The sequence below is a fragment of the Alosa alosa genome, chromosome 2 (genome assembly GCF_017589495.1).
Source record: "Alosa alosa isolate M-15738 ecotype Scorff River chromosome 2, AALO_Geno_1.1, whole genome shotgun sequence".
Taxonomy (NCBI): Eukaryota; Metazoa; Chordata; class Actinopteri; order Clupeiformes; family Clupeidae; genus Alosa; species Alosa alosa.
In genome coordinates this window covers 35,319,456-35,339,818 of record NC_063190.1, presented here as the reverse complement: position 1 = coordinate 35,339,818, position 20,363 = coordinate 35,319,456, and the positions used below count along the sequence as shown (strand labels likewise).

The 20,363-nt window shown below is 44.3% G+C and overlaps 1 protein-coding gene across 1 annotated transcript in view; it reads left to right on the top strand.

The window, feature by feature from the left end:
• grk6 (G protein-coupled receptor kinase 6) overlaps positions 1-15,854 on the top strand; it is a 70,020-nt gene extending 54,166 nt beyond the window's left edge. Inside the window, exons 10-16 of the mRNA XM_048233766.1 lie at positions 2,199-2,236; positions 4,253-4,342; positions 4,602-4,810; positions 7,619-7,756; positions 7,975-8,112; positions 14,688-14,822; positions 15,393-15,854. Of these exons, the coding sequence (XP_048089723.1) occupies positions 2,199-2,236; positions 4,253-4,342; positions 4,602-4,810; positions 7,619-7,756; positions 7,975-8,112; positions 14,688-14,822; positions 15,393-15,443 (799 nt within the window). The 3' untranslated portion in view covers positions 15,444-15,854. The remainder of the gene's footprint in view (positions 1-2,198; positions 2,237-4,252; positions 4,343-4,601; positions 4,811-7,618; positions 7,757-7,974; positions 8,113-14,687; positions 14,823-15,392) is intronic.
• The last annotated feature ends 4,509 nt before the right edge of the window (positions 15,855-20,363 follow it).

Here is a 20,363-nt window from a genome sequence, read left to right as displayed (position 1 = left end):
AGTCCTGTTTCAGCATCCTCCTCAGAGCCTCTTCCCTGGAACAAACCAGTTTAACATCAGCGCTGAAACTGAATACTTGTGCTGTGCTGTGCTGTGCTGTGCTGTGCTGTGCTGTGCTGTGTGTGAACAGGCTCGTTGACTCAGACCTTGTTAAACCAGATGTGAACAGGCTCGTTGACTCAGACCTGTTGAATCTGAGGACGGTATGTCTGATGACAAGCAGGTTCTGACCTGTGTGTGTGTGGGACTGACCTGTGTCGGTGCAATGATGAATGAACTCATTCAGTAAGGCAGTTTCTCACGGGTTGCACACCTCCCTCCTCCCTGTAAGCACCACCCTCCCTCTCCAACAGTGATGTGCATCACAGAGCTCTCTTGACCTCTCCAGGATAAAGCTCTCCATTTTGTGGTGGCGCACCTTGAGCAATTCTACTGTCCCTCTCCACCACTTCCATCTCACTGAGCGGAGCGCACTGACGTCTGTGGAGAGGCCATTCTGTCCAAGCATGCTGGAGGATTCCGGAGCATTCCATTTCTTTGTGATGTCATACCCTGTCAGCCATATCCGGCACATTCACTAGCCTCCATGCAGATAGCAGCATAATCTACCAGGATATGTCTTTCACCTGTATCCAACCCACCACAGACTTGCTGTAACACATTCTCTAAGCGTATTTTAAGTTGAACTTCTTCTGATTATATGATATCTAAGCTGAGTTAGTCCTTGAAGAACCTTTAACACTAGTATGAGAGTGATCTAGGCCCTTTTTGAAGAACCTTTAACACCAGTGTGAAAGTGATCTAGGCCCTTTTGAAGAACCTTTATCACCAGTATGAGGGTGATCTAGGCCCTTTTAAAGAACCTTTAACACCAGTGTGAGTGATCTAGGCCCTTTTGAAGAACCTTTATCACCAGTATGAGAGTGATCTAGGCCCTTTTGAAGAACCTTTAACACCAGTGTGAGAGTGATCTAGGCCCTTTTGAAGAACCTTTATCACCAGTCTTTAGGTCTTGGCAGATATGGCAGGATGACCGCTGGGCAATTAGTCCATCATTAGATGACGAAGGCTAAAATGGAGTTGCCCGCAGCTCGGACCTGATGAGTGTGCCTGTGAGCTCCTGAGTTGAGAGGAGCCAGCTATGCATTAGCTCAGAGTGAGATGAATGGCATGCTTTCAGCAGAGCTGGCAGCCAAAACCAATCAAACATGAAACGCAACAACGAAACTAGCACACACTCACTTGTAAGGTGGACTCTAGGCTGTGAGGGAGATATCTACAGAGATCATCCAGTCTGTGTTAAACTATCTCTCTGTGTCTGTGTCTGTGTGTGTGTGTGTGCACGTGTGCATGTGCATATGTGTGTGTGTGTGTGTGTGTATGTCTGTGAGAGTGTGTGTGAGCGTGTGTGTGTGTGTGTGTGTGTGTGTGCACGTGTGCATGTGCATATGTGTGTGTGTGTGTGTATGTCTGTGAGAGTGTGTGTGAGCATGTGTGTGTGTGTGTGAGCGTGTGTGTGTGTGTGTGTACCCTGGCTCATCTGTGTGCTTTTTGTTTTTTTGCATTTCGTTATGCGGTTCTTGCCAAACAGGATATCACTAGTAATAATAACCAAAATATGCACACAACAGGACATCAGGGAAGATCACAGCCAAGATATACACTAACCAGCAAATCACTGCCAAACTCCCATGACCTCAAATGACAGGGCACAAACAGGTCCCTCTCACAAGACAAAAACAACCAACATTATAGTCCCCATCCCCAACTCAATGTGACAGATGTTCTATGCATGGTACCATCGTGGGACAGATGTTCTATGTATGGCACCATCATATAACATGTTCTATGCAAGGTACCATCATGTGACAGATGTTCTATGTACGGTACCATAATATAACTGATGTTCTATGCACGGTACCATCATGTGACAGATGTTATATGTATGGCACCATCATATAACATGTTCTATGCACGGTACCATCATGTGACTGATGTTATATGTACGGCACCATCATATAACATGTTCTATGCACGGTACCATAATATAACAGATGTTCTATGCACGGTACCATCATGTGACAGATGTTCTATGAGTGGTATAGGAAGTGCTGTTTTTAGTAACAGATCTGCCATAACATTGTTTTTCAGCTCAGTCATTGATTATAAGGCCTGTTTTTGTCTTTTTTTTTTTGCAGGGACCTCAAACCTGAGAATATTCTGTTGGATGACCATGGTGAGTAGAATATTCTAGAGTTCCTGTGTGTCTGGGGAGATCCTGTGTGTCTGTGTGTGTGGGGAGATCCTGTATGTGTGGGGAGATCCTGTGTGTGTGGGGAGATCCTGTATGTCTGTGTGTGTGGGGAGATCCTGTATGTCTGTGTGTGTGGGGAGATCCTGTGTGTGTGGGGAGATCCTGTATGTCTGTGTGTGTGGGGAGATCCTGTGTGTGTGGGGAGATCCTGTATGTGTGTATATGTGGGGGGAGTTGTGTGATGTGGTCAGACTGGTGTGCTAGAGTTGTGTGATGTGGTCAGGCTGGTGTAGAGTTGTGTGATGTGGTCAGGCTGGTGTAGAGTTGTGTGATGTGGTCAGACTGGTGTAGAGTTGTGTGATGTGGTCAGGCTGGTGTAGAGTTGTGTGATGTGATGTGGTCAGGCTGGTGTAGAGTTGTGTGATGTGGTCAGGCTGGTGTGCTAGAGTTGACCGGTACGGTGGGGAGCAGTAGAGGAGGAGGGCGCTGGTCCGGTACGGTGGGGAGCAGTAGAGGAGGAGGGCGCTGGTCCGGTCCACCCTGTGGGCACTAAGCCATGACCTCCCTCCCGTCTCCACCTCCAACGCCCGTCCTCCTGAAGGTTATTCACCAGGAGGCCAGCAGAGGGCAGCCGTGTGGCTGCTGAGAGGTGATCTCCAATGCGTGGGAATCACTGGGACCCTAGCACAGCAGTTCTAACCTCACACCACTACTGGAAAGACTCCATCAGCTATAGTGTGTTCTGACTGTTCTGACTGGTATAGATCAGCTCTAGTGTGTTCTGACTGTTCTGTGTTCTGACTGGTACAGTATAGATCAGCTCTAGTGTGTTCTGACTGGTACAGTATAGATCAGCTCTAGTGTGTTCTGACTGGTACAGTATAGATCAGCTCTAGTGTGTTCTGACTGTTCTGACTGGTATAGATCAGCTCTAGTGTGTTCTGACTGGTACAGATCAGCTCTAGTGTGTTCTGACTGGTACAGTATAGATCAGCTCTAGTGTGTTCGGACTAGTATAGATCAGCTCTAGTGTGTTCTGACTGGTATAGATCAGCTCTAGTGTGTTTTGACTGGTACAGATCAGCTCTAGTGTGTTCTGACTGGTATAGATCATATTTATGATACATGCTTTTAAAACAGGTATTGGGTTGAAGAAAATGGCTTTGTATTTTGTATCAGAATATTTTCTAGGTGTGTTTTTGAATAAACGTGGCGTTGACTTAATAATGACTGAATAATTTGCCCAGACTTGCTCACACACACAGCACACTCCCTCTCACACCAACCTCAGGTTTCTTGAGAACTTTTATCATCAGTTTTATGATTTATCCCCCTTGGCATCGATATAACACCATTTAGCACTTACACGGCACCCACTTAGTTAAAAAAACATCTAAAAGGGTCATGATCCCTCCTGATCAACAGTGCTCCACAGTGCAATATCAAGCAATCTGGGCATGCGTTGATAATGTCAGGGACTTGACTTGACTTTTTGAGTGCATTATTTAGGATACATTATTTAGGCGATGACATGTAACAGGCAGGTCAGCATAGTTGATCTGTTGACTGTTAATAGGTTTATGGCATGTTTCATAGGCAGAGAAAAGCTGTTGCTCTCAAACACTGTCCACTTAATCAATAGAGTCAGTGTACTGATGAAGAAATTAATTAAATATACAGATATGGAAGGTTTGCAAAGTGATTTCATGCTCGCTTTAAAGAGTATTTTTAGTATTTTCAAAATACAAAAATACAGTATTTTATTTTGATACATGGCTACTGTATGTTGTAGTTTATTTTGATACATGGCTACTGTATGTTGTAGTTTATTTTGATACACTTAAAAAATTAGGATATTTCATATTTTATTTTAAAATACATTTTGATGTATTTTTGCCCATTCCTGGCTATAAGCTAACTCTTTCTTTCTCTCTCTCTCTCTCTCTCCCTCCCTCTCTCTCTCTCTCTCTCTCTCTCTCTCTCTCTCTCTCTCTCCAGGGCATATCCGGATATCAGACCTGGGTCTGGCTGTACATATCCCAGAGGGCCAGACCATTAAAGGCAGAGTGGGAACGGTGGGCTACATGGGTAAGAGTTCTGTCTGTGTGTGTGTGTGTGTGTGTGTGTGTGTTGGTTGTACACTCCTAATGTGTGTGTGTGTTTGTGTTGGTTGTACACTCGTTTGTGTTTGTGTGTGTGTGTGTGTTGGTTGTACACTCCTAATGTGTGTGTGTGTTTGTGTTGGTTGTACACTTGTGTGTGTGTGTGTGTGTGTTGGTTGTACACTCCTGATGTATGTGTGTGTGTGTGTGTGTGTGTGTGTGTGTGTGTGTGCGCGCGCGTGTAGCCCCCGAGGTGGTGAAGAACGAGCGCTACACGCTGAGCCCTGACTGGTGGGCTCTGGGCTGCCTGCTGTACGAGATGATCGAGGGCCAGTCGCCCTTCCAGCAGCGCAAGAAGAAGATCAAGCGCGAGGAGGTGGAGCGCCTGGTCAGGGAGGTGGAGGAGGAGTACTCCAGCAAGTTCTCCGACGACGCCAAGGACCTCTGCAGACTGGTCAGTACCACACGCGCGCGCACACACACACGCACACGCACGCACGCACACACTCACACACACACACACTCACGCACATGCACACGCTCACACACACACATGCACACTCACACACACACACACACACACACTCACGCACATGCACACGCACACACACACACTCACACACACACACACACACACTCACGCACATGCACATGCACACGCACACGCACACGCACACACACACACACACACACACACTCACACACAACACGACCTTTCAGTCATGACTCCATCATGTGTGCAGACGGCGTTCTCGTTGAGCTTCTGTGTGACCTCATACATAAGGGCTGCAGACCCAGTGAAAGTAGTTCTGTGTGACATCATGCAGTAGTTCTGTGTGACATCATGCATAAGGGCTGTAGACTCAGTGGAAGTTCTGTGTGACATCATGCATAAGGGCTGCAGACCCAGTGGAAGTAGTTCTGTGTGACATCATAGTGGAAGTAGTTCTGTGTGACATCATACATAAGGGCTGTAGACTCAGTGGAAGTAGTTCTGTGTGACATCATAGTGGAAGTAGTTCTGTGTGACATCATACATAAGGGCTGTAGACTCAGTGGAAGTAGTTCTGTGTGACATCATAGTGGAAGTAGTTATGTGTGACATCATACATAAGGGCTGTAGACTCAGTGGAAGTAGTTCTGTGTGACATCATACATAAGGGCTGTAGACTCAGTGGAAGTAGTTCTGTGTGACATCATACATAAGGGCTGTAGACTCATGGTGCATTCATGGCACTTCGGAATGACAAGGATCGCCCCCGTGGCTACTTTGTTTTTCCCACAGTGTTCATGTACTTTGCCGTCGGAATGTGTGACAAACACGGATGCCACAACAAAGGTTAAAACATACTCACTAATCCTAAATAAACAACTGTATTTGCTTAAAATATAATGTAAGACGCTTGTGAAAGAAAGATATGCAGCTTTCAAGTAACAAAAACAGCAAATTCCCAAGTTTACATTAAAACTGTTGGACATGAAAGGCCACATGGACTACAAACGAACTACAATGTGACGACAAAAAAGTGATGACGAGCCCCTAACTGGGCAACTCTGTTAGCAAAATCTAGCCCCAGTTTCCGACCTCTGACTCACACATTACGTGACGTGAATGACACAGAATGATGATGTTTTAACTGGGGAAAAGGTTTTTCCGAAGCCCATGAACGCTAGGTATGTGGAAGTAGTTCTGTGTGACATCATAGTGGAAGTAGTTCTGTATGACATCATACATAAGGGCTGTAGACTCAGTGGAAGTAGTGTGACTGCATTGGAGAGCTGGAGCCTTTAAGGTCTTGGGTTTCAGGAAGAGTTCAATATGGGAGTGAAGTGCAGTTGAGTCAGTGGAGTCGGAGCACTTTGTGTGTGTGTGTGTGTGTGTGTGTGTGTGTGTGTGTTTGGTTCTTAGGATGAGTGCACATTGGATTGGAGGTATGCGTGTGTATGTGGGCTTTTAGTCTCAGAATGAGATCAGATTGGAGAGTAGTGTCTAGTGTGTGTGTGTGTGTGTGGGTGCGTGTGGGTGCGTGTGTGTGTGCACTTGTACTCCACTCTGGCGCTCCGAGCGGATCTCTGAGCCACAGACTGTCTCTACAGCAGGAAGTGACCACAGGCGACCATTAGAGCACCTAACAGCAGTCAGTGAGCTCTGGCCTGGCTCTGGCCCACAGTGCAGCGCCATATGAGACAGAAGACAGGAGCCCCTCTGCATTAGTCTGGCCTGCCTGATGAGTTGAGGGGAAAGGAGAGAGGAGTGGAGGAGAGGAGAGGAGGAGTGGAGAGGGAGGGGAGAGGAGAGGAGAGGAAAGGAGGGGAGATGAGTGGAGGATGTCTGGGCTACTCTCTCTCTCTTGAATCAGGGAGAGTCTAGTAGAGTTCCATCAGCCTGATGCAGTTACAGGGCTCTGGACAGACTCAAGAGAACCGCCAGAGAACTGGGCCTGCGTGTAGCTTAACGTTGGCACGGAACCAGAGAACTGGGCCTGCGTGTAGCTTAACGTGGGCACGGAACCAGAGAACTGGCACTGAACCAGAGAACTAGGCGCAGTGTCGCTTAACGTGGGCACGGAACCAGAGAAGGTCAGAGGGTCAGCTGGCCCAGCTTCCTGTGGATGCCTCCCACCTCATCATTAGTCATCTGATGGACAGCAGCAAGGCTGACACAATCAGAATCATAAAATAGAAATAATATAAATATGTCTCATCACACAATCAGAATCATAAAATAGAAATAATATGTCTCATTATTAATCATCTGATGGACAGCAGCAAGGCTGACACAATCAGAATCATAAAATAGAAATAATATAAATATGTCTCATCACACAACCAGAATCATAAAATAGAAATGGACGTGTGGTAAAATTGGAATTATTTTTGTTTAGGGCTACTCATGTCTTGAACACTTGGACGCTTGTGCAACATAGGGGGCAGCCGTGGCCCACTGGTTAGCACTCTGGACTTGTAACCGGAGGGTTGCCGGTTCGAGCCCCGACCAGTGGGCCGCGGCTGAAGTGCCCTTGAGCAAGGCACCTAACCCCTCACTGCTCCCCGAGCGCCGCCATTGTAGCAGGCAGCTCACTGCGCCGGGATTAGTGTGTGCTTCACCTCACTGTGTGCTCACTGTGTGCTGTTTGTGTTTCACTAATGCAGAGACCAAATTTCCCTATATACTATACTATACTATACATATGTTCACTGTGTGTGTGTGTGTGTGTGTGTGTGTGTGTGTGTGTGTGTGTGTGTGTGTGTGTGTCCTCAGTTGCTAGCCAAAGACCCCAACGAGAGGCTTGGCTGTTTAGGAGGCGGAGCCTCAGAGGTGAAAAGTCATATGATCTTCCGCTCCATCAACTTCAAGCGGCTGGAGGCGGGCATGCAGGAGGCCCCATTCATCCCTGACGTAAGACACACACACACACACAGTCACACACACAGACAGACAGACAGACAGACACACACACAGACAGACATACACACACACAGACAGACAGACACACACACAGTCACACACACACACACACACACTCTTCTTCTCTCTACTCCACTCATGTGTTTTACATCTATGTCATACCCTCATCTACCTTCATGTGTTGTGTGTGTGTGTGTGTGTGTGTGTAGCCTCAGGCCATCTACTGTAAGGACGTGTTGGACATCGAGCAGTTCTCCACGGTGAAAGGTGTCGAGCTGGAGCCCAAAGACGAGTCCTTCTACAGCAAAGTGTCCACGGGCAGTGTGTCCATCCCCTGGCAGAATGAGGTGAGAGACAGAGGTCACGGCCCAGTTATGGCCCAGTCACAGCCCCGTGCTGGCTGGCTACTGGCAGCATTGGCTTTGCTTACACAGAAGTGGAGGTGGGGGAGGGGGTTGTAAGGTATAGTGTAGGAAGTGATGCACGTAAAACAGCCATATTGTTGTTACACATTATATACACACAAGATTACACATTATATACATATATACACACAAGATTACACATTATATACACACAAGCTTACACATTATATACACACAAGCTTACACATTATATACACACACAAGCTTACACATTATATACACACAAGATTACACATTATATACACACAAGATTACACATTATATACACACAAGATTACACATTATATACACACAAGATTACACAATATATACTATATACACACAAGATTACACATTATATACACACAAGATTACACATTATATACACACACAAGCTTACACATTATATACACACACAAGCTTACACATTATATACACACAAGATTACACATTATATACACACAAGATTACACATTATATACTATATACACACAAGATTACACATTATATACACACAAGATTACACATTATATACACATTATATACACACAAGCTTACACATTATATACACACAAGATTACACATTATATACACACAAGATTACACATTATATACTATATACACACAAGATTACACATTATATACACACAAGCTTACACATTATATACACACAAGCTTACACATTATATACACACAAGATTACACATTATATACACACACAAGCTTACACATTATATACACACACAAGCTTACACATTATATACACACACAAGCTTACACATTATATACACACAAGATTACACATTATATACACACAAGCTTACACATTATATACACACAAGATTACACATTATATACACACAAGATTACACATTATATACACACAAGATTACACATTATATACACACAAGATTACACATTATATACTATATACACACAAGATTACACATTATATACACACAAGATTACACATTATATACACACAAGCTTACACATTATATACACACACAAGCTTACACATTATATACACACAAGATTACACATTATATACACACACGATTACACATTATATACTATATACACACAAGATTACACATTATATACACACAAGATTACACATTATATACTATATACACACAAGATTACACATTCTATACACACAAGCTTACACATTATATACTAAATACACACAAGATTACACATTATATACACACAAGATTACACATTATATATACACACAAGATTACACATTATATACACACAAGATTACACATTATATACACACAAGATTACACATTATATACTATATACACACAAGCTTACACATTATTACAATAATAAGATTACACATTATATACACACAAGATTACACATTATATACACACAAGCTTACACATTATATACTATATACACACAAGATTACACATTATATACACACGAGATTACACATTATATACACATACAAGCTTACACATTATATACACACAAGATTACACATTATATACACACAAGATTACACATTATATACACACAAGATTACACATTATATACACACAAGATTACATCATATACACACAAGATTACACATTATATACACACAAGATTACACATTATATACTATATACACACAAGATTACACATTATATACACACAAGTTTACACATTATATACACACACAAGCTTACACATTATATACACACAAGATTACACATTATATACACACAAGATTACACATTATATACTATATACACACAAGCTTACACATTATATACACACAAGATTACACATTATATACACACAAGATTACACATTATATACACACAAGATTACACATTATATACTATATACATACAAGATTACACATTATATACACACAAGATTACACATTATATACACACAAGATTACACATTATATACACACACAAGATTACACATTATATACACACAAGATTACACATTATATACTATATACACACAAGATTACACATTATATACACACAAGATTACACATTATATACTATATACACACAAGATTACACATTATATACACACAAGCTTACACATTATATACTATATACACACAAGATTACACATTATATACACACAAGATTACACATTATATACACACAAGATTACACATTATATATACACACAAGATTACACATTATATACTATATACACACAAGATTACACATTATATACACACAAGCTTACACATTATATACTATATACACACAAGATTACACATTATATACACACAAGATTACACATTATATATACACACAAGATTACACATTATATATACACACAAGATTACACATTATATACACACAAGCTTACACATTATATACTATATACACACAAGCTTGCACATTATATACACACAAGCTTACACATTATATACACACAAGATTACACATTATATACACACAAGATTACACATTATATACACACAAGCTTACACATTATTTACTATATACACACAAGATTACACATTATATACACACAAGATTACACATTATATACACACACAAGCTTACACATTATATACACACAAGATTACACATTATATACACACAAGATTACACATTATATACACACAAGCTTACACATTATATACTATATACACACAAGATTACACATTATATACACACAAGATTACACATTATATACACACAAGCTTACACATTATATACACACAAGATTACACATTATATACACACAAGCGTACACATTATATACTATATACACACAAGATTGCACATTATATACACACAAGATTATACATTATATACACACAAGCTTACACATCATATACACACAAAATGACATCATATACAATCATATACACACAAGATTACACAGCAAGGCAATCAGGAATAATCTGAACAATAGCATCAACAACTTGCATTTAGTGCTTCATCAAGGCACCCAAAGAGCTTTACAGCAGAGCAGGGGTTCACACATGCTATACACCAGTGTGGTCCACACATGCTATACACCAGTGTGCTGGTCCACACATGCTATACACCAGTGTGGTTCACACATGCTATACACCAGTGTGCTTCACACATGCTATACACCAGTGTGGTCCACACATGCTATACACCAGTGTGCTGGTCCACACATGCCATACACCAGTGTGGTTCACACATGCTATACTCCAGTGTGCTTCACACATGCTATACACCAGTGTGGTTCACACATGCTATACTCCAGTGTGGTTCACACATGCTATACACCAGTGTGCTTCACACATGCTATACTCCAGTGTGCTTCACACATGCTATACTCCAGTGTGCTTCACACATGCTATACTCCAGTGTGCTTCACACATGCTATACACCAGTGTGCTTCACACATGCTATACTCCAGTGTGCTTCACACATGCTATACTCCAGTGTGGTTCACACATGCTATACACCAGTGTGCTTCACACATGCTATACACCAGTGTGCTTCACACATGCTATACACCAGTGTGCTGGTTCACACATGCTATACTCCAGTGTGCTTCACACATGCTATACACCAGTGTGGTCCACACATGCTATACTCCAGTGTGGTTCACACATGCTATACTCCAGTGTGGTTCACACATGCTATACACCAGTGTGGTTCACACATGCTATACTCCAGTGTGCTTCACACATGCTATACACCAGTGTGGTTCACACATGCTATACACCAGTGTGCTTCACACATGCTATACTCCAGTGTGCTTCACACATGCTATACTCCAGTGTGCTTCACACATGCTATACTCCAGTGTGCTTCACACATGCTATACACCAGTGTGCTTCACACAAGCTATACTCCAGTGTGCTTCTTAACTGGTCTGGCTTTGGGACCCACAATTCCCCATGTTCACTCAAGCCAACGGATACGGTGAGCTGCATGCTAAGACACGCAAAGTGCCTGTAGGCCTACTTGTTTGGAGCGTGCTGATGTTTGGCATTACATTTGTGAAGTCTTCAACTCCTGATGTCACCTTTCAAAGTGCTCGACAGGTTTGCCTTTGACAGGGGTACTTAGTTTCCATGTCGCATTTTTGTTTTGATAGTTTCATGCTCTCATTTTTTTTTTTTTTTTTTTTGAGGGGGGGGCTTTTATGTCTCTACTGCAACAGGATAGTGGAGAATGACAGGAAGTGAGTGGGAGAGAGAGTAGGGGTGGGATCCGGAAAGGACCACGGGGCGGGAATCGAACCCGGGTCGCCGGTGTACGGTGCAGTGTCCCCAGCCAGTGAAGAAACACTGCTTTACAGTGAACCTCACTAACCACCACCAATGTGCAAATGTGTTGCACCCATTCATTGCTGCTAAAGGGGACACAGTTATTAAATTTTAATATCTGTGCACTTCTACCTGTGTAAAGATGTAGAGGCGTTATATTAAGCCCTACGCATCATAAGAGAGTTCTGTGTCACCAGTCACAGGTGCACAATAAAATACAGCTCTGGAAAACATTAAGAGACCAGTGCAATTTTTACTGAAATCAGCATCTCTGCAAGTATGACAGCCATTCCATCCCAATGTCTGTTGAATATCAACACAAGCACACCTCATTCTACTTACTAAGGTGCTGATTAGGTGATCACCTGAACCAAATCTTATTAAACGAGGAAAAGTATGAAAACCTGCTGTGGTCATCACTATCCTCTTGCAATAGGACCATCTGGATGGCAAAAACAGTGCTAATAGTACATCAAAAGTAATCAGGAATCAAAAATAACTATTGACCATGGCAAAAGAGTTGAAAAGAAAGCTTTTGAGTGAGTGAAAGGAGGGTTCAATTCTGGCTTTACTGACAGAGCGGTACAGGGAGTGGCAGGCTTCCATCCTTAACATTTCTAAGAGGGCGGCTCATAAGAACAAGGTCAAAGGTCAAGCAGCAGACACTGGGGACGACAAAGCTACAGACCAGCAGAGGGTCTGATCTGAATAACCTGGATGACGTCAACTCATTGGAATGTCACTCAGCAACGGTAGGATGACCTCAAAATAACGTACAGAAAGAAGGGCAAAAGGCAGCTGGGGTGAAGTGCACGGCGAGAACTGAACGAAACAGGCTCCTTTTTGAACGAATAATACAAAATTGCTAATTTTACACATACGTATAAATAGTAACATCAGAGAAAAGCTGATCATTTTGCAGTGGTCTCTTGATTTGTCCTGAACTGTATCTGCCCTGAAGTTGGTAAATAGCAGGGCAATAAGGGACCACTAGGAGGGGCTGCTGTTACAGAAGTGGAATGGGAGACTGCAGCTGAATTTCAGCCCAGTTAGAGTCCAGCCCAGTGGCTGATGGATCGTATATCGGACGGTATCGGTGTATAGCATGTGCCTACTCAATGACGTCAGCACATACAGTGCAGAAAGGGGCAGATGTAAGATGGGGGATCAGCCGTCACATGAGATTACTGATGTTGCATTGAGTAAGATGCATCATATTTTTGTGTGTAGGAGGGTTTAGAGATACTGTACATCAATAGAGTAATGCTGTTATGCATAAATAGTGTTAAGCTTAATGCATGCTGCTGTTATTATCATCATATTCATAAAAAAAAGTTTCCACACTGATTGATGTCATGTTCTGAAATAGCTAATTAAATGCTCTCGTGTGTGTGAGTGTGTAGAAGACCTTCACACACATAGCACAATGTGATGGACTGCCTTGTTGGTCTTGCTCATATCCCTCATGTCGTATCACTCTGGAAACGCCATGTGTCCTGGCGTGGTTAGGAATGCTGTTCTCCTGGTTACGAGACTCCCATGCGTCCTGGCGTGACTAACTCATGCGTCCTGGCGTGACTAACTCATGTGTCCTGGCGTGACTAACTCATGCGTCCTGGCGTGTCCTGGCGTGGCGTGTCTTGGCGTGTTCTGGCGTGGCGTGTCCTGGCGTGACTAACTCATGTGTCCTGGCGTGACTAACTCATGCGTCCTGGCGTGTCCTGGCGTGACTAACTCATGCGTCCTGGCGTGTCCTGGCGTGACTAACTCATGCGTCCTGCCGTGTCCTGGTGTGGCGTGTTCTGGCGTGGCGTGTCCTGCCGTGACTAACTCATGCGTCCTGGCGTGACTAACTCATGCGTCCTGGCGTGACTAACTCATGCGTCCTGGCGTGACTAACTCATGCGTCCTGGCGTGGCGTGTTCTGGCGTGGCGTGTCCTGGCGTGACTAACTCATGTGTCCTGGCGTGACTAACTCATGCGCCCCTGGCATTGACTAACTCATGTGTGTCACTGGTGACTAACTCATGCGTCCTGGCGTGTCGTGTCCTGGCGTGTTCTGGCGTGGCGTGTCCTGGCGTTGCATTGGCGTGGCGTGGCGTGGTTAAATGCTGTGCTCCAGGTTTCGTGACTAGCTCATCAGGCTCCGTATCTCTGATTGCATCACAGGCCATCCTCGTGCTGGCCTCTTCAGCTCGCTGTCCAATCACAGCCAGGGCCTTGGTTGCCAAGGCAACTGTACACTCACAAGCCCGTGTGTCGTGTTATGTGTGTGTGTGTGCAGATGATCGAGTCGGAGTGCTTTCAAGAGCTCAACGTCCTCAACCCAGACGGAAGCATCCCCCCTGACCTGGACTGGAGAGGACAGCCCTCACCCCCACCCAAACAGGGCCTGCTACAGAGGCTCTTCGGGAGACAGGTACACACACACACACACACACACACAGCCCTCAACCCCACCCAAACAGGGCCTGCTACAGAGGCTCTTCGGGAGACAGGTAAGACCAGGGGAGATTCAAAATAAAACAGCAAGGCAGATTAACGTACAGAATAGTCACAGAGAAATAACTCTAGTAGGCTACCAAATGGCCTATTTAAACTCCCCCCAAAGTGAACTGGTAAATGTAGCTAAGCCAGCTGCCATGTCTCAGAACTCTATCGTATACTGTTTGGTCTATTCTGGGTTTGGGGATAATTTTTGCCCTCAAAGAACAATATAGTACTTTAATAATATCAATGTAATAACAGAGTTTCATCTGCCACTGAAGTTGATACTGTTTACATGGTAAACCCTCTAATAGAGGAGACCTATGACTTCATTCTCTTAAAAACAAAGGACTCTTCTATTAGGAGGTTTACCACTTGCTAATAGTTTACTGGGTTGTATTGGGATACCCTGTAAATATGGGATAGAGTGTCCAGCCTCTCTGGTATTTCAGCTGTTCCTGTGTGAGCTGCTCAAAGCGCTCCTCTGTGTCGCCCTCTACAGGAGTGCTGTGGGAACTGCAGCGACAGTGATGAGGAACCCACCAGGCTGTGAGAGTGAGGTGCCCACCGAGATGCCCATTCCTGCTCCCTCGCCGAGATGCCCACCCCAAGATGCCCACCCTTGCCCCTTCTGTGCCCCCTCGCCGAGATGCCCACCCCTGCCCCTCCGCACCCCCTGGCCAACCCTCCCAAAGCTGCCCCCCCGAAATCCTGCCTACTGCCCCCAACCCTCCCCACCCCGGAGTGGCCCAACACAGAGGATTCCATTTGTTTACAATATTTGCACATTTGTATTTTTAAAAAGCAAGACAAAAAAACCACACCTCTATATAAATATTGGAATGTATATTTTCACTATAGCCAAGCTGTCCATGTGCTTGCCATCCAAGGCATAGCAAAAGGTGAAGAGGTCTACCAGGTGGGACAGGTGTGCTATGCGCCGTCCTCACCTACAGTACCCCCGTCGCCCTGTTCCCGTCACGCCCGGTCCACATCCCCAGCTTGCGTCCGCATTGGAGTCCTGTCCGAGGTGTCCCACTGTTACCTACTGAAACATATTGCACATAATATTTATATTATATAATATGATATAACATATTGCACATAATATTTATATTATATAATATGATATAACGCAGATGGGACAAGTGTCTGTTCTGAAATATTTTTATATTTATATTTCTCTTTTTATATATGTGTATATATATATAAACATACATATATGTTAGTTCAGACAATCAAAATGATCCCATGTGTGTAGTCATGACATAAAACGTGCATGATGCCGATGTAAACAAAGACTTAGAGGCCATGTTGCTTAAAACTACTTTAGAAGGTTCATTCTGGTACTACTTTAGAAGGTTCATTCTGGTACTACTTTAGAGGGTTCCTTTCGAGCATTTACTGCATAACTGCGGCGCAGAAGTGTGTGTGTGTGTGTGTGTGTGTGTGTGTGTGTGCGTGCTAGGACCATGCTGAGATCTATTAGGAAAACCAAACAGATGTGATGTAGGTGCAGAAGTGCACGCGTGTGTGTGTGTGTGTGTGTGTGTTGTCACCTGGACTGCTCCATAGACCTCAGCTGGGAGGCTCTGAGTGGGTCTTCCTCCCCATCTCTCCTTCTCTCTCTCTCCATCCTTCCTTCTCTCTCTCTCTCTCTGCTTCTCTTTATTTCTCTTCTCACATGTGGACCTTGTAACTCCTGGGTCTTCCTGCATATCTCACTTTGTCTCTCTCACTCTTTATCTCTCTCTCACTCTCTCTCTCTCTCTCTCTCTCTCTCTCTCTCTCTCGCTCTTTCTCTCTCTCTCTCTCCCTCCCTCTCTCTCTCTCTCTCTCTCTCTCTCTCTCTCTCACTCTTTATCTCTCTCTCTCTCTCTTTCTCTCTCTCCCTCTCTCTCTCTCTCTCTCTCTCTCTCTCTCTCTCTCGCCTCTTTCTCTCCTCACATTCAGACCCTGTTACTGCTGGGTCTTTATTTGCCCACCTCTCATCCCTCTCTTCATCCCTCTCTCTCTTCATCCCTCTATCTCTATCCATCTCTCTCTCTCCCGCCTCACCCAGTGTCCTAGCCCCTAGTCATTTGCCTCTCTCTCATCCCTCTATCTCTCTCTATCTCTCTCTCTCTCTCTCTCTCTCTCTCCTGCCTCACCCAGTGTCCTAGCCCCTAGTCATTTGCCTCTCTCTCATCCCTCTATCTCTCTCTATCTCTCCATCTCTCTCTCTCTCTCTCTCTCTCTCTCTCTCTCTCTCTCTCTCTCTCTCCCGCCTCACCCAGTGTCCTAGCCCCTAGTCATTTGCCTCTCTCTCATCCCTCTATCTCTCTCTATCTCTCCATCTCTCTCTCTCTCTCTCTCTCTCTCTCTCTCTCTCTCTCTCTCTCCTGCCTCACCCAGTGTCCTAGCCCCTAGTCATATGCCTCATTTGCCAAAAAGTACCTTTAAAAGGACTTGCACTGCAGACCAGACCAGTTCTCATCAGGAACCACAGGACTTGCACTGCAGACCAGACCAGTTCTCTTTTCTTTTTTTATACTTTTTTCTTTTTTTTCTTCCAACTTTTTTCCTCTTCACAAACGGAGTCTGTGTGCATGTCTGATAAAGTTGCCTTTGGCCTGGTGAGGTACTCATAACATAACATGGTGTTAGTGTTGTTTAACGTGGCGATCTACAGAGGATGGACTTTAAGCTGATCCTGCTTGCCTCCGAATCCAGATTGGATCGGGGCCGGATGGGGTGCAGATGTGGGCCAGAACTGCCCGGTTCTGGAGCCCTGCGTTCCAGCATCTGCCCCCCACCGGACTGGTAATCTTGCAGCAGCAGTTGAACAGACCTGACCCCAGGACAATACGTACATCGTGCTTATATGGAGCAGACCTGCCCCCAGTACAATACGTACATTGTGCGTTTACGGAACTCACCGTACAATACGTACATCGTGCTTATGATGTGGAACAGACCGAACCCCATAAAATACGTACATCGTGCTTATATGGAACAGTCCCGACCCCAGTACAATACGTACATCGTGCTTATATGGAACAGTCCCGACCCCAGTACAATACGTACATCGTGCTTATATGGAACAGACCTGCCCCCAGGACGATACGAACAGAGCATGTGGAAAAGAGAGATTCTGTTCTATGCCGAACACGCCTGGCCCTGCTACAATACTTCTGGCACACGTGTCCAAGAACGATTCCATGTAATTCTATTCTGCGCTGACCTGCCCTGCCCCCGGTACGAAGCGCATTTAGTCCCACTTCAGCAACTTCCCCTGTGTTTGCGCCCCCTGCTGGGTAACCCTGCTCATTACCTGCTGATGAACTTACTTTCCTCAGACTAAACGGAGTGTGTGTGTGTGTGTGTGTGTGTAGGGGTGTGTGTGTGTGTGTGTGTAGGGGTGATTTGTGGTCACTTTTGGGGTGCTGTGGGGGGGTGAGGGGGGGTCACCCTGTAGAGGGCTCTCGGATGCTGCAGACCTCTGCGTTTATTCCCCATCGGCCGCCCCGTCCACCTGTGCCCCAACGTCCCGACGTCGCCATGTCCCCAGCGTCCTCAGTGTCCCCCCACTCCGCTTCTGTCCACCACAGCTCAAGTACATTCCAGTCTACTGTACTGTACAGTGTAAAAAAGACACTTCTGATTTTGTTTGTTTGTTTGTTTGTTTAGCAATAATGGATGATCTATGTGTAAACAAAAAAAAGAAAACAAGAAGACCCCACGGTACCTACAGTAGAGCTGACTGAACTGAACTTCATTTTGATTTCTTTTGTTTTGTTTTGTTTTGTGTTTGACAATGTTTCTGAGCCAAGCTGGAACACTGTGAGAGCGTACAGTATCGAATCGTGTCCATCACACGACTATTGGCATTCTCTTGGGTTCATTTTTGTCGCGCAATGCACTGAGGTTTTATCATGTGTATATACTGTGTGTGTGCGTGCGTGTGTGTGAAAGCAGCTTGCACTGTGTCCAAGCCTCTGTGTGTCTGTCTTGTTCTCCCTCTGCATGTGCAGCTGTTGGTCCGTTGCCATGGATACCATAATGTCAAATCCACTGCACCAAGAGTGCAGTTTTTAAAAAAGTTCAGATGGTTATTTGTTTTTGTAGCTTTATTTTGTTGTTTATTGTTTTAAGTGAGAGCACAATGAAGGGGACTTTGAGTAGAGGATGACGCTTTACCTCATCTTAACCAGATGAACATGAGTCTGTCTGCTGTGCTGTCGTTCACCTTAGTAGACTGCCTGTGGACCTGTGTGTGTGTGTGTATTTGTGTGTTAGTCTGTCTGCGTGCGTGTGTGTGCGTGTGCGTGTGTGTGTGTGTGTGTGCGTGTGTGTGTGCTTGTGTGTGTGTGTGTGTGGTCTCAGGAGGACCAGTGAAGCCTCAAACCCTCTTTGGGAGAAGAGTCCAGGAGAAGAACCTTATCTGGTGCCAATTAGTTCTTTCTCAGCCTCAAATCCTTCTAAAGAAAAGTTCTAGCTGATGGGAGGAACTGTTGAAGAACAGTAATAGTCTGACCCTAGATCAGCTCCAAACTAAGAACCTCCCTATTGCTGTCCCTGATTTAGGGGGGTCTACGAAAGGTTCTTTACCTTAAGTATGAGGACATTGTCCATGATTAAGGGGGTTCTACGAAAGGTCCTTTACCTTAAGTATGAGGACGTTCCTACTGTATGTGTTCTGAAAGAGCAGTGTGTCCATTCGCCGTTTACACCAAGAACGATAATTAAAACGATATAAAAAAGTATCGCTCTAGCTCATATGAATGTCAGTGTGTGCACACACACACACGCAAACTATACCGATAACAAAGTGAACACACACACACACACACACACACACACACACACACACGTAAACTAACGATAACAAAGTGAACACACACACACACACACGTAAACTATAACGATAACAAAGTGAACACACACACACACACACACACACGTAAACTATAACGATAACAAAGTGAACACACACACACACACACGTAAACTATAACGATAACAAAGTGAACACACACACACGTAAACTATAACGATAACAAAGTGAAGAACGTCATCCTCTGGGATCGTGAGAATGATAAAAAGCTGACAGCCAATCAGAATCCATCACATTTTTAGATATCACACTCATTAACGTGAGGAGAGACTATCCTCGTCTTGATCAGTGTGGATGCTTGTTGGATCGCTATGGTTACGGTTTTCGTTATCGTTCTATGGATCGTTATCTAATAGTTATCGCTCTTTGTGTGAATGGGCCTTCACTCTTAAACCCAAGTCAAACTCTCGAGTCCCATCATGGACAGATGATGATGGCATATCTTTCGTTGCTGTTTCAGTGAACAATATTTCAATGAAAATTATCAGGGATTTTGGTCAAGGTGAATTATCTGTTACTGTCCCAGTGTATGTGTATAAAAATCCCACTGTGTTCTTATGAAGAGGAAATGTGCACTATGGCCGAGAGAAATGCCTA